General features: G+C 38.4%; 1 protein-coding gene across 2 annotated transcripts in view; it reads left to right on the top strand.

Annotated features, from left to right (window-relative positions):
- Nucleotides 1-16755, top strand: part of TRPM7 (transient receptor potential cation channel subfamily M member 7) — a 52653-nt gene that overhangs the window by 3825 nt on the left and 32073 nt on the right. The window contains exon 2 of one of the 2 annotated variants that reach the window (XM_027644601.1): nt 16144-16223. In XM_027644601.1, the coding sequence (XP_027500402.1) occupies nt 16144-16223 (80 nt within the window). Of the gene's footprint in view, nt 1-16125; nt 16224-16755 lie in introns of those variants that run through there. The other variant, XM_027644600.1, reaches the window with a different exon arrangement.

The following is a 16755-nucleotide window of genomic DNA, read 5'->3' as shown; positions in this document are numbered from 1 at the left end:
GGGGGGTGGGATGTGCAGGAGGGGGGGTGGGATGTGCAGGAGGGGGGTGGGATGTGCAGGAGGGGGGTGGGATGTGCAGGAGGGGATTTGTCTGTTTGGCAGCAGCCCGTGATTAAACAGTGTGGTCGAGCACACTGGACCTGCTGCTTCTGCCTGGGTGGCCCCAGAGACCCGAGCAGGGCAGTGGTGTCTCCATCCCAGCTGCTCCACTGATGGAAGGAATGCTGTTTTCCTTGAGGAGTGGTGAGTTCTTTTCAGCCTTTACACCTATATTTTGCTTAAAGTAGGTGTGAGCCATTTAAAAGCAGGGACATGAGCCACTTTCTTTTACTACCAGGTTTGCTGGACCCACACTACAGCTGGAGTTTGTTTTCCCTCCCAGCTGCTCTAATTCTTGCAGGGAAGAAAGGACAGTGCAGGTTGTCTAACTGCTGTTAGGTGAGCAGAGATTTCTTACTCCCCTGTTCTTTCCCAGAAGGAAAGGCCAGTGAACTACTGATGGTATAATGAAACAGGAAAAAAAACAAGAGAAACTGGGATAAATAACATTGTTATCCTTAGCCATATAAGATTTCTTTTTTTCTTCTCAAAATTTGGGCAAAAAGTGTTCTGAACCTATTGAAAATATGGGGAGAAAAATGACTGTATTGCTGATTGTGGTGTTGATAGTTCTGAAAAACTGCCTTATGAAAGGGCTAGAATATTGAACTATGGCAAATGGTTTGACAGCATATGGTATAAGGAGGTTATGGGATTAGTCTGTAAGATAAATGTAGAGGTTTATTGCCAAGGAGAATTTAAAGTATGGTACCAAACTGACAGTGCATTGAAACCTGGTTTATAAGTTACGCATTTTTTTCCCCTTAACTAAAGATGAGGTGACATGTTACTGAAGTGGTAGGCTTGAATTAAACCTTACTTATGGGAATTTCTGTGTGTGTGGGTTTTTTGGTTGTTTTTTTTTTTTTAAAATCCTGAAGGTTGCATCACAGTTATGGGTTGTTTAATACTTATGTTATTAAGAGCAATGTGTTTTTTCCTGAAGCCTCTTACTCACTCTAACTTGAACTGTTTCATACATTTTATGTTGTCACATTCTCTGAAATGTTTGCACACTCTGTGTATATGGCAAACGTGCAGTTGATGAGTTAATATCCCAACCCATCTTTATTTAATTTGATTTCAGCTGAAGGAGGATGCCATATGATTTGTGTGCTGGCATATCTGTTGATTCTTCTACAGCTGCAAAATCAGAATTTTAGAGGGTGATTCAGTAGCTGAGTTGGTGCTCTGTTGTGTGTAGTTGGACAACTGATGTTTTCAGAAGATCATCCAACTTCAGGAACGTCTGCTGTAGACCCTCTGTGAAGCTTTACTGGTACTTCATCTTCAACCTGTCTGTGGAGATCAGTGGTTTATATTCATATACAGTCCAACATGAAGTGCTTATTTTGTTTAAATGCACATCATGTGTTCTGCAAAGAGCCAATACACAGTTTCAAAGAATGTAGATGTGTGCTTATAGTTTATCTACATCTGAAAATTGTGCACATGTGAATCTTACCAATGTCTAAACTTCCTGCTAGTAATTGTACCAGCAAGAATTTGGTGAGGCTTGTTTCTGAGTTGGAGAGCACTGGAACTCTTTTAAGGTCTGTGGCAGACTGGTCAAGCTTTTTGCTTCCTAGTCATGGATCCCAGAGCCTGGTCTGGATGACTCCTGGTGCTGTTGGATTCTGTATTTAATTGTTTGCTGCTAATCAAAGCAGACAAAAAAAAAAAAAGAGAGAGAGAGAGAAGCTGCAGATTCTGAGAATTGCCATGCTTCTCTTAAGTTCTGATTTGCTGATTTTTATTTTTTCTTTTTATTCTTTGCTGGCAACTTTTTGGATAATTACTGCAGTATATTTCTACTGTGTTACACTAAAGCATTCTTGCTTGAGAATACTTTCTCAGTTACAGCTCTGAATTAGTTTAATCTAGGTGTTCAGTCTTTTACCATAAGTCTGTAATCCTCAAAGCCTGGGAAAGTGTCTGTTACAGCTCAGTCAGTCTTAGCACAATGGTTTTTGTAACTGAATACCAGATTCTGTTCCCTGCTTTGTTCACACTTACCTCTGCCCAAAGCAGTACTTATTTTGTTTATCTTATCTGCTTGATTCTTGTCACCTCTGCTAAGAGTTTTCACTTTGTAGTCCCCTGATTTGTGCTGGGTGGAATTTGGCAAGGTGTCCCTGGCTGATGGTTCTTACCCAAATGTCTGTGAATTTTTTCTCTAACGCCACAAAGTTTCTGTGAAATGTGGACTTGAAAAACTTGGCTCTTAAAATTTAATTTTAATAAATAAATGTACGTTTTTGCCTTCTGCAAATCAATTTCTAGGTGCTTTGTTAGCGAAACTGTGTTTCACAAGCATTTACTGCTTAAAAATTTCTAGACTTTGGGCACTCTTAGAGCTAGTATAATTTAGCAGCACAGTTCTTCCCATTGTTACTCTATTGACAATATATTTCCTGGCTGACCTGGAGTGCTTGAGATGTGGCTGTGTGTATTGCAGGGTAATAATCTCAGATTACAGGTTGTTGTTCAAGCCCTTTGCTTCTTGTTCCCACATCTGCCAAAACCCTTCTTAAAGGTGTAATCCAGTCTAAACTCATCTAAACTCTGGCTGTCACCCTTTCACTTGTCCCTTTATGCTTCTTCCTGTGCTCAGCCACTATTTTGGGGATCCGAACTGAATGAACTTCTGATCACCTTCTTTTTTTTCCTGGATTATTCTGTCAGTCGTTCCCCTGAATCGGCTTTCTGTGTGACTGCATAAATGCCAGTGCTGGTATGAGTTAGGTTGGGATCATGTGCAGAGGCTTAGGAAAATGGGATTGTGGCACCCCAAACTTGCCATGAGCTGTGAAGCTGGATTGGGAGCTTGCTCTGCAGTGCCTGAGAGTTGATTTGTGCCATTGTATTAGTGTTTGGTTACTCTGTAAGTGTTGTGTTTGGTGTACATGAATGTTTTCTGTGTTGTGCACAGGCATGGATGGAGCTGTGCCATCACGAGTCAGGTTCTATAGCCTCTTTGAAGTATAAATCAAATGGCATCGTCTGCCTTCCCTAACTGTACTGCAGGCATGTAGTAGCTATTCTTGAGTACTCTTGTACCTAAATTCTTGTTTACAGAGGATGTTTTTCTGACTTGCTTCTCTGAATGTGTGCTAACAGATGCAAGATCACTTGCTTTTACCAGATGTGCTGTGCTCCAGCCTGTCTTTGTGAAGCTTGTCTTGTGAGCTGCATCAAGATGAGTTTGACCCCTTCCATCAAGTTATTTTTGTTAGCAAAGATTCACTGCTGGTAACTTGTCTTGCATAACAAAATCTTGCTCAGTTTTTTTTCCTCTGTGTTCTTAACTTGCTGCTTATTTGCTTTTTAGTGGCATTCCCATTCCTGTTTAACTTTCTCAGGAAGCTGAACCTGTTTCTTTGGGGTAGGAGAGACCAAAGCTGCATTCTACTAATGAGCCTGCCAGAGCTGAGCACAGCAGCCATGTGGACAAGGTTCAAAGGCGGTCATGCTGATGTGCAACGTTGTTAAAATTGCACGTAGATTGGCTTTGTGTAGGGAGCTTAATGCAGCATTCTAGTTTGTGGCTAGAGCCAGCCTGAAAAAGCTGTTTGCTTTCCAAGCCTGTCTCTGTGGCTGCTGCGGTCACACAAGTCTTTAGTCAGGCATAACTTCAGTCACCTGGGTAGGTTAAATTATGCATGTGCTTAAGTGACACATGATTGGAGCCTAAAAATACCAGTTGTGTAATTACAGAACTGTTAATCAACTTTCTCTTCAATTATAAAAATCAGTTAATCTACAAGAGTAGGTGCAGTTAATGATGTTTTAAATGTCAGAGTCTTACCAGTTTCTCGTGCGTTCGCTGGCTGCAGTGTTTTCTGTAGTTTGCAGAATTCTGTTAAATAGCAAATTTTATAAAACATCAGCTGAAGAGTATGACTGGGTGATCTTCTGGCCACAAAGTTTGAGAGAGGTTGATCTTGAAGGAATTCCTGCTCATGGTAGTAATCTTGCACTGGGGAAAGAATGATGAATCACTGATCCCATAGCTGACATCCTACACAACCTTGTAGGAGCTTAACATCATCTGGTGTGGCAATGCCTCTGGATGCAGAACTAGTTGGAAGAGCCTCTCTCCTCCTCATTTCACAAACTCTAGTTTACTGACTCTATAACTGCTGCTGAAGATGTTCATGGGGTTATGCTGCAGGCTGGCCCATGTGGAGTTTGGGATGGACATACGCCTCTTAAACTGGCATCTAAGTGGCTTTGCAGCCTGAGGCATTGAAAAGCAGAAATATCTCCTTAACTAACCTTTGTCCTTTTAATTTGTGCCAGCTTCAGAAATACTCTTGATGAGGATTTATGCCTTTGCCTCATTAAGCAATTGGTCTGTCTTAGTCTTGGTTTCTTTTATAAAAATCTTATGCAGAAAAATGCCTTTTTAATTTTCAGCTGTAGAAAATCCGTGGTTTGTATGCATGCAGTTTTTCCTCCATAAATCTTACAGCTTTATGTGCAACTCGGGGACTCTTCACTGTTAAGTTCTCTGTAACTGTTTCGGATGCATTAGTGAAACAATGTGGCCTTTTTATGTTACTTATATAGGGAAAGAGGGCGGAAAACACTCATCATCCTTGTCCTGGTTTGGGCTGCCGGCTCATGTTACAGGTGAAGGTTCTGTGGTGATGAAGGCTGCTAACAAACGGGTCATTCATTGTGTGAATGGATCATCTGGTTGTGCTTGGTGTTTTGTAGCCCACAAGAGAAATATTTGGTACCTGTATAATCATAGTACTTTTCTGGACAATATGATGCAATAAGCTTTGGGCTGTGCTTTCTTCCTGGTGTAGAAAATTTGCCATCAGAAAAATCTCGTCTTCAGGTTGTAGGAAAATGTTTTCTGGTCACGTGCATGTAGGCAATCTGCAGAATACAGGTGGGCTTCACAGAGAGGGGGAGGATTATTCACAAAAGCTAATTAGGCAGCAAGTCCCCAGGCTTGCTCAGAGGAGATGGAGGGGGATTCAGAGCAGCTCTTTTCTCTTCTCTCTGCAAAGAGGATGTAGAAAAATTAGCACTGCTGAGATAAGGTTAGTCTTTTTGACTATCCTCTTGGGTGTCATTACTGAATTTTTCAGGTCTTTTCCAACAAATGTAAAGATCTTGCATGTAGGACAAGAAAAATCCTTTGTAATTAATGTATTAGGACTTGGATTTTAATTATACTGTGAATTAGAAAAAGTCTTCAATGCCAGATGAGAATGGATGCTACTCTCAAATACAGGGTATCTGCTCACCTAAAACGTGACCTTAGGCAACATGTTCCTGCTTCACTGGCAGCTCTCTGAGGAATAAAGAAATACAGTCTTAGCTTCCTTTCCTTCCTCAACATCAGGATACATGTGCTTAAAAAAAAAAATCTCATGGTGTGACAGATCTGTAGTCCTTTCCTGGATGCCTGTAGTCGATGTGCTTTTGGGGATTATTTTGATGTACCTTGACAGTATGCTCAGCTGTTTTGCCAACCCACTGTATTTCTGCTACCAAAGGGAATGTCCTACTTCCCTTGTTCCCACCCTGATCATGGCCATGTGATCCTTTCTTGTGGCTTAGTTTTCTGCCCAGTTTGCATCTGAATCTGTTTGTTCTAACATCGAATCTACCTGCGTTTCTAGGGATCCCAATCAGACCCAAAGGGCGAAGTAGCAGGAGAATGAGTGGGAGGGCAGAGTAGCTCAGGAGGGCACTTGCTCTGCTTTTCTTCTCTGACTGCACCCTCACTTTATAATTTGAAGAATTGCATCTGTTAAAGCAAATATTTCCCCTGTGTTTCTTGGCTTTGCCAGGATCTCCACCTCCTTTACTGGTGTCTTTTGTTTCTCTAGAGTGATTGTCTTCACTTCTTTCCCAGTAGGCCAGGGAGGAGTCTGTCCCAGGTATAAGTCCAGCACAGCTTAGACAGGCCTTTGTGCCACATGCCATTCAGCATGGGTGAATTTTACTGGAATTGAGTATGCTGGAAGAAATTATCATAAATAGAAAACATTTTCCAAGTGCAAGTTGTGCTGTGGTCTCTCAGTATCATTTAATTAGTTATTTCCCTCAACTTGCAAAAAAACCCAAACAACCTAAAAACGGTTAGTTTATTTCTAAAAATAGTATATTTAGTTTCTGAGTAATTATTTAAATATGTCGTATTTAATGTAGGTGTGCCTCTAAAAGCATCAATAGTTCAAATAACTGCTTGTTCCCCTCAAAAACTGAGAGTGGAAATTCTTAAAAGTGCCTAAATAAACATTATATATTATTTCAGACAGTAATTAGCTGCTTTCGCATTTACCTTAATAAAGACCCAGTTAAGTTTCTTCTTTGCATTTTTTTAGAGTAAACAGAAACTACTTGAATAGTTTTAGTGGAGAACTTTATCTTCTGATAAGAGTGTAGGTACATGGATGTCTCTAGAATGCTGTCAGGCTACTTATGCCCTGAGATGAGGGCTGTAGTCTGTGCAGTCCTGAGCAGCTGAGGGCCTTGCTGTGACAGGAGAACTGGTTCTTTGTCTTGACAAGCAGTACAAGTGTAACTGAATCCAGTAGCTCTTTGTTAGCGAGCTGGATTTAAAAATGCTTGAGTCTATGTAATTCTACAGCAGGTGAGCTATAGCAAATTCTTGTTTTGGCTTGCTTTTATCCCAGCTCATCCTACTTTCTCCATCACATTCTAATCTCCCAAGAACTCTGACTAAAATGTTTGCTTCCCCTACTGTAGCTGGCAACTACTGACACACTGGTGTGCACAGGCAGGGACAACACAGAGGGGTTAATGTGATGTACCCCATCACACCTTCACAGTCCTGCCCATGGGTGGTGCCCATATTTCCCTTAGCAAGGATGTGAAGGTAGTCAGGGCTTGTATAACTGACGTCGGTCTCCTTCAGACATCAGCTCTGTTCCTGATAGTTTAATACTAGCCTGAAACCAGTCTAAGACTTATTTTCTTCTCTGAGTTGAACTGCATAACTTCCACAAAATTATTTTCTTAATAATACTCACTGCTAAAGTGAACAAAATTCCAGATCTGTTTCGTATGGGTCTTTGGCTGTGTGTTTACTGACAGACCTCTTTCCTAGTGTCGGTGGTTTTGATTATAACAATGAATTTGTTTTTCCTGATACTGTGTCTAAAGATAAGTTATGTGAAATGTCCTCATCCTTAGCAGTGGTCTGGTGCTGTCCCCTATTTCATGTGCCCACTAGTATCTTCTCTTGCTCTTCCTGTTCAGAGAAATATTATTGATCTATGATAATTAACATGGGCATAGGGCTTACTGGTTTATCATTTTTTGGGGTTTTGTTTTAAATATATATGTTCAAAGGGTTGTTTGAGGCCAGCTATGTCAAAAATTCCTTAGTGATAACAAGTTTCCATTGCTCTAGTGAGTTAATAATAGCCTACTTAAGTCAGCAGGCACCAAAATCTTTGCTGTGATGATAGAGAAGTGTATTTCTTTGTACGACATGAAAAATAAGTCAGATCTGTAAACTGAACAGACTAAGAAAGTGGTAGAGCAAGATAAACAGCATCCACCCATTCAGTTAATTTTTATAGTTGTAATGTGCTTCAGCACCTAGTGCATTAATCAGATATTCATGCACTTCATGAACCAGAAAGGGAGGACCTTCCTTAAATCTGCAGTTCAAATACTGCTGAAATACATCCTTTGCATCAGGGGAAGGAGTGTGCAGCCTGTTTGCTGTCTATGAATAGCGGCTGCCAGAGCTGGGCTTTCTTCATCTGGGAACAAATCAGAAGCAGATCAAGGGCAGGGTTAATTATTTGACTGGTCCATGAGCCTTTTCCTACTACTGTATTTCTGGAGGTGGCCACCACTAATTTCTGTCTTGCATCTAAGACTTCTATTCCCTGTGTGATGGGGAAGGAACTGGAGGTTGCTTGAGGAGAACAACCAGGAGATTCAGGCTGTGTGAGTTGTTTTACCTTCAAAAGCTTGCCCCAAGCCTCATTTCCAAAAATAACCCCAGAGTTTATAGTATTGTCTGTTTGTAAAACCTCTCTGACACGTGCAAGGTAAGCCCTGCACTTGCCAGAAATGTGAGGTATGAACCAAACTAATACTTTCATGTGGAGTAAATCTGATGAGCCAGGAAGTGCAGAGGCTTCAGCAGCCAGCACCGTGTGTCCCGGGGGTCCCTGTGGAAAGGACCAGGGAGAGTGGCCATCCTTCATACCCACAGAAATGCTTTGACCCACTTGAAAAGGCTTGGCATCGTTCTGTGCATGCTGGTGAGTAGGAATGCTGACTCTACCTTCCTGCTAGGCTTATTTAGGAGTGTGTGTAGGCTTGCAATCTGCATCAATGGAACATCAGAACGATTGCAGGCTGCAGCTAAATCATTGGTGCTGAGGGAGGTGAGGAGGATGCAGACTATACAGTTGTATCACTGTAGATAAGGAGAAGTAGGCTGTGTGTTTAAAAATGTGAGAGATTTGGGGTTGGTTTATGTGGGTCATGAAACATAACTGAAAATGGATTTTAAATGAGGAAACCTATCAGAAAGAAGAGGGCACTGTATGACAGGTTTGAAAACATTCCTATGTACTTTTGCCATGCTTTTTTTTTTTTTCAATTTTTTAATGTCATTGGAACAAAGTGGATATTAACAGGGAAAACAGAGGTAACCAAAAAACCGAAGCTGTATTTTCCTTGCTCTTACTACCACATGCTCCCTTTCTGTTCTTTTCTTTCATCCATTGTTGTAAATTTTAGGAAGTAATGAATTATTTTCATCTCCTTTGAAAGCTCAGTGGTTTATTGCTTCTAGGTCATAACTTTGGTATATGTTTTGAAATACTTTTTGGTCTGTGAGCTCACGGGAAGTAATTTATAGATTCTTTAGCAGGGCTAAAATTTTTTAGCTTAGTATTTTGTTTGTTGGGAGGATTGCAAACATAAACTCTTTTAAAATTAATTTACTTACTCCAGTGTACAGCAATGAAACTGGTTTACCGTCTGCTGTGTTTTCCTTTTCCTACCAAAATTCCAAATTCTGTCCATGAAAGTTGTTGGGAAATAAAAATCAAATACATTTCTCTCTCTGCTGCCCCTCGGCTTCTCTGAAGTCATATTCAGGAGCAGCAGTGCCATCTGCTCTGCTGACAGTCTCAGGGAGTCTCTGATTTTGGCAAGTTTAATTACTGTATCTGTTATAATTGGACATTTAACTCTGAAGGTGTTTATTGTTATATCAGCTGAGAAAAAGCGAGTTCAAAATTCCACCAGTGTGTGCGTGTCTTCTGAAATCAGCTGATGGTTTATTCTCTTGTAACCTGAACTATCTCTTACTTTAGAATCAGCTATGAAATATTTTCAAGGTAAATTTTGCTATTTCTTTTATGCCCTGTGTGGATGGTGTATTTTTCTCATTTTAAGATTCAATACTTTCTAAGGAAGAGGAGCAATTTTATGGCTGGTCTGACTGCGGAACAGCGTGTACCTTCACCTGTTAAATTTATTTAAAAATGTGCTGCATTTACTCTGAATTTCTCACTGAAAGACCTGTATTGCAGTTAGAAGATAACTTTCCCAATAATATGGGTAAGGTGAATTGAGATTGAATATAATAAGAATATTCCACAAATATTAGGTCTGTGGGTTTTTTCTAGTGTGTCAGAGTTAAAAGTAATGATTTCATAATGCTAAATTCTGTACATCAATTTAGGGTATTCTGAATTAAATGAATCTGCAAAAAAAAAATTCCTAAACTACTGAATGATATGCTTTGTAATTATACGGTGAAATAATTCTTGCAGAATCAGCCTGTTCTTCAAATAGCAGGTTGGAATAATTTTCATGAAGTTTAACAGAACTGTAAAAATCCCTTTTGACAAATCTCAGTTACTCTTTGCATCCAGAACAGCACGAGGGTTCGGTGAGTTCTGTGGTGGCTTTGTTACGTCAGAGAAGAACTTGATGAAACAATAGCTACTCTGTTAGAGACCTGGATTGCTGTGAAATCTGTTCAGAACAAATCTCCTGAACTGTTTAATAAAGAATAGGATTGTTGAAGGTTTGTTTTTGGCACCAAGGGAGCCATTGAGATGAAGATTCCTATCGTTGCTTGCCGCTCATTTGAGGTTTGCTTCCCGTGAGCAGGAGAATTGACAGAAGGCTTTCTTTGACTGCCCTTTTTCCTTCCCTGCTTCAACAGTTTTTTATTTAAATAAAACCAGTACTTTTTTGCTGTCAAGCAGTGTATTTTCAGGGCTGTGGCAATATTTTCACTAGAGAAGTCTTTCAATCCAGAAAATTGGAGCTGTTTGGTTTCTTATGGGTCAAGTGAAGCTGGGTGAGCTGCTCTGCTCAGAACAGGATCTTCAACATAGCAGAGACACCTTTTCATGCATGATGGGTCTGTCTGAGTTGGTGACATTCTGTGACAAGAGATGCCCCAATGCATTTGGGAAAAAGAGATAAATGAACCGATTTTTTTCTTGTAGATGAGGCAAGTAGTTGTTTCAGAATAATAATGAAGTAATCCTGATGGAGGCAGCAGGTAAAATATCCTTGCACAAATATTTTCATTTGTACTGGATTAAACAACAATTAAGATTAAAGCACAGTCCTTCTCATTTAAAGTGACATTCTTCACAGGGATACATTAAAGCACTGTATAAATATCTTTTGGCATTGTGGCAATATTTGAACCTATTTGTCTTTCTAGTACTGCATATATCCATACTTTTTGTAGAAGTTAGTACAAAAAATTGATGAGATTGACTTGTAGTGTACTTACTGATTGAGGAACAAATTTTGTAGGTGTGTTATGCATTCTTTGGACATATAACACTGTCATTCTTCGTCAGAGAGTCTTTTAAATATAGTTCATAATACTAGCTGGCTAAATGCCTTGTTTTCCCCCCCCCCCTTTTAAAAAACAAAAGAAAACAAAAAACCTCAAACAGAAATTATAGAAATATGTAATTCTAAATTGAAGGGAAAGCAAGTAAATTAAACGCCTGGGGTTTGCTGGAACCAAGAGTTTAAAACAAATGTTAGCAAATACATGGCATCAAACTACCTAACTTTTTCTTTTTTCTTCCCATCTGCTTATTTACTTAAAGCTAGCTGAAGTTTTGAAGACTTTACTCAAATGATAAATGTTTCCTTGAGGAACTAAGTTTTGTGCTCTGCCAGTTTTTTAGTACTAAAGTGGAAGGATTTTCTTTGGTAGAGAGACATAACTGTCTTTTAGATAACTCTCCAACCCATACACTCCAGCTTAGTTACTCAGCTCATCCTGTGATGCACATTTTCAGTATCATTCAGTTAATTTGTGCTAAGAACAAGTCCAGGTGCTCTGCCTGGAGTGTGGTGCTCAGTGCCTTAAAGGTTTGAAGTGCCTGCTGGAAATCTTTGCAGTGAGAACTAGCATGCATTTTATTTATGGCACCTCTTCCCACAGGAAGCTTTATGAATTCTAAACTCCTTAATATGTGTTAACTGGATATTGTATTTATCACAGTTGCTTGGCTTTATTTGGTTTTATTCAATGTATCGAGCATAAAAGTGTGAGGCTTTATGAGGTTTGTCTGGAATTTCTGCCTTTCAGCTATAGCTGCAGGAGCCCAGTGCTTGGCCAGGGGTTAGTTGTCTGGGCAGGGATCACAGGTCAGTCCCATGGTGTAGCACGTGTTTGGCTGATGGAGCGGGTTTTCAGATAAGAGATCCACTGGTAAATCACGAAAAGAGTGTGTGCAGCATGTATAGTTATATAAGAAGCAGTAACTTCAAGTTGGAACATTGTCAGTGGACATTTCCTTGAATAGACAAGCTAAAGGACGCCCGTAGTACAGAATGTCTCTTAGAAATGTTTTGAAATTTATCTTGTTGGCTGTGACCTAGACAGATAGGACTCCTCTGCGGCCATGCTAGCACAGCTATTCCTGCTGCAGAGTTTTCACTGTGTCTTCTTGTTTTCAGGCTTGCTGAAACCTTCCATGTATTTTCTCTTGTTCAGATGGAAAATAAACTTTTTGGAAAATTTGAGGCGATGAGGAAAGAATATGGAGTCTGTATTGATTTTTACGTAAAGGACAAATAAAATTGAAAGATCTCTTCCTTTAAAATCTATTGCGTGTATCGAACTGCTGTATGGTGTAAGCAAAGATTTGAAAGAGGAAATATGAGATGGTGTAGAAAAGTGATATGACTTCTAAATTTGAAACTCAGGTTTGTGCAGTCAGTAACTGAAATCTCCACTGTCAGCCTTCCACAGAAGTCACAGTTTGGAAAATTATTTTTTAATGCAGGTTGGTTTCCTGGTTCAGCAGGTCAGGTTTGTTGATAAACTGCCAACAGACCTGTGAGTTGGGGTGCACTGTTGCAGGCTGCAGAGTGATATATTTGGGATAAGTTAGATTTTAGTTTTGTAACAAATATTGTTACAATATTGTAACTTACTGTAAATATTGGAAATAATGAGCTACCGACAGTATCACGAAAAAGTAGAAGGAATAAACTGGGATCCCTTTGTACCTGAAAAAGTTCAGGATGGTCAGCTACACAATATATTTATAGCTGCCATATTTTTGTTAATTGAAAATCATACGAGTCATTTTGAGATCTTGCTGAGCAGGCAGGCTTATTTTCTGTAGAGAAAACAGCTCAGACCAAGTTTGTTAGGTAAACTTGGCAAATTTCACAATAGTTTGATAAGGTTTTGCCATACTATTGTGCACCCATTGCTGTCCTGCTAAACTTGGTTGTCTTATTTTTAGTGTGTTGGACGAGAGGCTCTTACAAACACTTAAGTGAGCTGAAGGGGGGAGTGGTTGTTTGTTTTTTTTCTGAGACCTGATCTCATACTGTACTTTAATTGTTTCCTTTTTTTTTTTTTTTTTTTTAAATCTGCTATATACAAACCCTTAAATTATAGTTTGTGGTACAAGTTTCATTCTATGAAGAACCTTGCTAAAGTTATCCATTGTGAGTTTCAGTAGAGGTAACATCTGCATCTGGAGCAGGTACACTTGGGTAATTTCTGTTGTTGGGGCTTTGGAGAGCTAAAGCTATTGCTGAATCAAAACCAGCTAATATTAAAATGGCTATGGTCAAACTTCCAGCTGCTGTAAAAGACCGTGGGATTATCTTGACATTTATACACTTCCAGAACTCGGAAGTAGTTGGGCGCGTTCTCTTGAGCTTGTAGTTCAGCAAATGTTTGTGTAAGTTGTGTTTCAAATGGCAATTAAAATTATTTCAGCATTTGTGAAACTGTTAAGAGAGGACTTATTTATTTGAAATAGTGTAAAGTATTTCCTTTAATCATGATCCCAGGGTGACCATATCTCTTCTAGGTTATTGAATCAAATCTATGTGCTTTTTGCTTCTTGAAGTTCTTTCAGAAGTACTGAAAGACACAGTGTCTGCTCAGAAGTCAGTACAACCAGAATGTGATCTCTTGCATAACCAGTTTAAAGTCTGAGCCACCTGGGGATGAGGAGTTAGTAGGAACTGTAGCAAACCTTCCAAAAAGTAAAAGTTAAGGATTATTCTGTGTGTAGACGAGGTCCTGCCAACACTGATTGTTAAGAGGTCTTAATGTGGTGAAATTTCTGTAGGTAACTCACCTGTAGGAAAAAGTGAAGGTAGTTCTGGATAATATTAATTGTATTAAAACTTTTCTTGGACATCTTAACTTTTATTTAGCTTGAGAGATTGAAAATGCACAGGAGAGAATTTGGAAAGCTAAGGTTTTTTCTACAAGTGCAATTTTGAAAGAAAAGAAAGTAAACAGTTGTAAAATAGGTCACTATATGCTGATATTACTTGTGCTTTATGCTAGAAGGCCCATGACACATGTTGCCCATAACTATGGTGTAAAGTACACCTTCTAAAAATACACTGGGAAAACAGAGCACTCATCAGGGGTCACCCATTACTGGAAGCAGAGTTTGAGAGGTGCAGTTGTGTATCCTGTTCAGATGATGAAAAGCTTTAATAAGAGTAGGCAATTTTTCTGAAACAGTCTGATAACTCCTATTGATTTTGGACTTCTGCCTTGATCTCCTATTTTAACTTGATCTTTAGCTGATAAGGAAGTATTTCTTTGAGGTAATTGCTGCAACTGATTTATCCTTAACAGTGTCCTCATGTCATCTTCCTGTTTCTGAACATCACAGGAATGTTATGTAATAATAGTTCTTATTTACATGGAGGGCAATACAGCCCATATTTTTACCTGTTTATGAGAAGTGTCTCTCACTCTCTTCTTTTCTTGAACTGTATTTTCTTTTTATTTTCTTTTTCCCTCTCAACAGAAAACAAGACCCTGTAATCAGCAAATCTTGTATAAAATCTCCTGCAATAAAGATTAATTAGCATACAGGCATGCTTCTGCAGAGAGTTTAATTTTACCAAATGACAAGTTCCAAGTATGTTTTAATAACATTTTAGAGCCTCCTCTACATAAATAGCACAGTGCTGTACTGAAAATATATTCACTGCTGAAGAATAGAGAGAAATCCTTGACAAGTGGTTAAAACTACATTCTTTAAGAGGAAAATTAACGAATCGTTGGTTGTTTTGTGGGTTTTTAAAATTTTTTTTATTTTCAGAACTGTTTATTATGAAAAGTGGTGTTACACATTGTGAGCCAGAGTTCCTTGTCCCCAACTTTGATCACCACTTAATAATAAAACAATATTGTGTGGAGCAATTGACGCAATTGCTTGTGGTTTATATTCTTTGGATTTTAACATCTGGCATGTTATGCTGTGATAGCTTCCTTGAAGGTATAGTTTTAGCCAGCTGGCTAAAACATCTAAGTATTCAATTACTCTTCTTTATCTTTTTATATTCTGGAGGATCTGCAGAGTTCATATATGAGCTTAAACTACTGCAGCTTTAAAGCAAAACTCGGTTTTAAGAAATGAAGTACAAAACCACCCATGTAAACTGTGGAGACTCAGCAGAAAGCAGCTTCCAGAATAGGATTCATATCACAAGGGCTAAAGCTTAATAGTGTTAAGAAAAATTATGAGAGGAGGAAGCTAAAAATTTGGACCTGTGAATAATATCTGTCAGGTTTTTTTCCCCTTGTTGTAAAATAAAACAGGTATGAAATTTATCAAATTTTTCTAAAAGTAAAATGTAAATGTAGAACATTGCTGTTAGCAATGAAGTAATTTTAACGTATTCTTAATAAGGATTTAAAGCAATATTGCATAACATGCAAATTAGCATTCCAAGATTTTTCATGGTTTTAATTATTAAAAATCATGTCTGAGTTCCTTTCCCAATGTATTGCTGAAACTTAATGTAGGTGTTGTGCATTATGATATTGTTTAGCATGTAATCTTAAGATTATCATGTAAGATAATGTTAATGTGGTTGTTTAAAGCAACTGAAATGAAATTCATGTCCAGTTATTTGAATAGGGAACCATTTGAAATAGTGAGCATCCTTGATTTCACGTTTCAGAGTATGTTTCAAGTCTAAGCTTAAAATGCAGTTCAGAGATGCCAATTAATTTTGTTTACTGAAATGAAAAGTATTTTGATGAAGAAAGAAGGTTATGACTTATTTATTGCTACTAGAAAAGATTGCCAGTGTTGTTAGAAAGCTTCCTTACCCACCATTTCAAGATTAAAATTCTACTTTATTAAAGAGGGGAAAAGATCAAATTACTGTTATCTCAGTGTAGTGCAATTAATTTAAAAAAATTAACTGATTATTTTTCTTAGCAAGATAGGTTACCAGTGTATGGGGTTTTTTTGTACATCTTCATTTGCATATTAAAAGTTTTTGCTATTTGAATGTTAGCATTGAAAAATACTGCTTTGGATTTTAAGGGACTTGTGTATAAGTTACATAATGATTCTGATTATCTCAACTTCTGGAGAGATATGTGGGATGTTCTTATAGGATCATATGTGGTTTAAAGGTTTTTGAGGCAGCAAACCCCTCATTCTGAATCTTGTTTCTTTAAGAAACATTTTTCATTGCAAAGGCTTATGATTTGTATTTTATAATGCTGTTATGCTTTTTTTTTTTCAGTCCCAGAAATCCTGGATAGAAAATACTTTCACGAAGAGGGAGTGTGTGTACATTATACCAAGTTCAAAAGACCCCCACAGGTAAAAGTGAAATGGTGCAAGAACCCATTGCTGCTCTTTAAAATTAAAGAAGTCAGTATTGTAAAGAGTGCTGGAATAACTGCTTTGTCTGTAAGAAATACTGTCTTGAGTTCACGCTTTCATGATCAGGATTTTTAAGCTTCATATATCTGAGAGCAGCTTAGAAACCTTTTCTTCTGAGGTTGGGAGAACTTCTATTTCAGTCTTTTCCATAAAAAAACCTTATGAATCTCTTTTGTTCTGTTGGGGCAGAGTATTATTTTTCATTTAAGAACTTTGTTTTTAAACTGAAAAAGAACTAAGGAAATGCTGTAGAAATTTTAAGTTATTGTAAATAATTCACCTCATTCCTTGAAACCATGTGACATGAGAAGCTTTTAGAATTTATAACCGTGATTGTAGAACATGGAAAATTTGCAAATGCAAACCAAGTAATTAGGAAGCTGTTAAAATTTCCAGAGCGTTTAACAAGGAACAAAATGGTCTTCAACACTTGCCCTTTTACTTTAACCTGTTTGTAGCTTACAAGGGA

Source organism: Corapipo altera, unplaced genomic scaffold (assembly GCF_003945725.1).
Source record: "Corapipo altera isolate COAL_440 unplaced genomic scaffold, ASM394572v1 50, whole genome shotgun sequence".
Classification (NCBI taxonomy): Eukaryota; Metazoa; Chordata; class Aves; order Passeriformes; family Pipridae; genus Corapipo; species Corapipo altera.
This window is presented reverse-complemented; position numbering and strand designations above follow the sequence as displayed.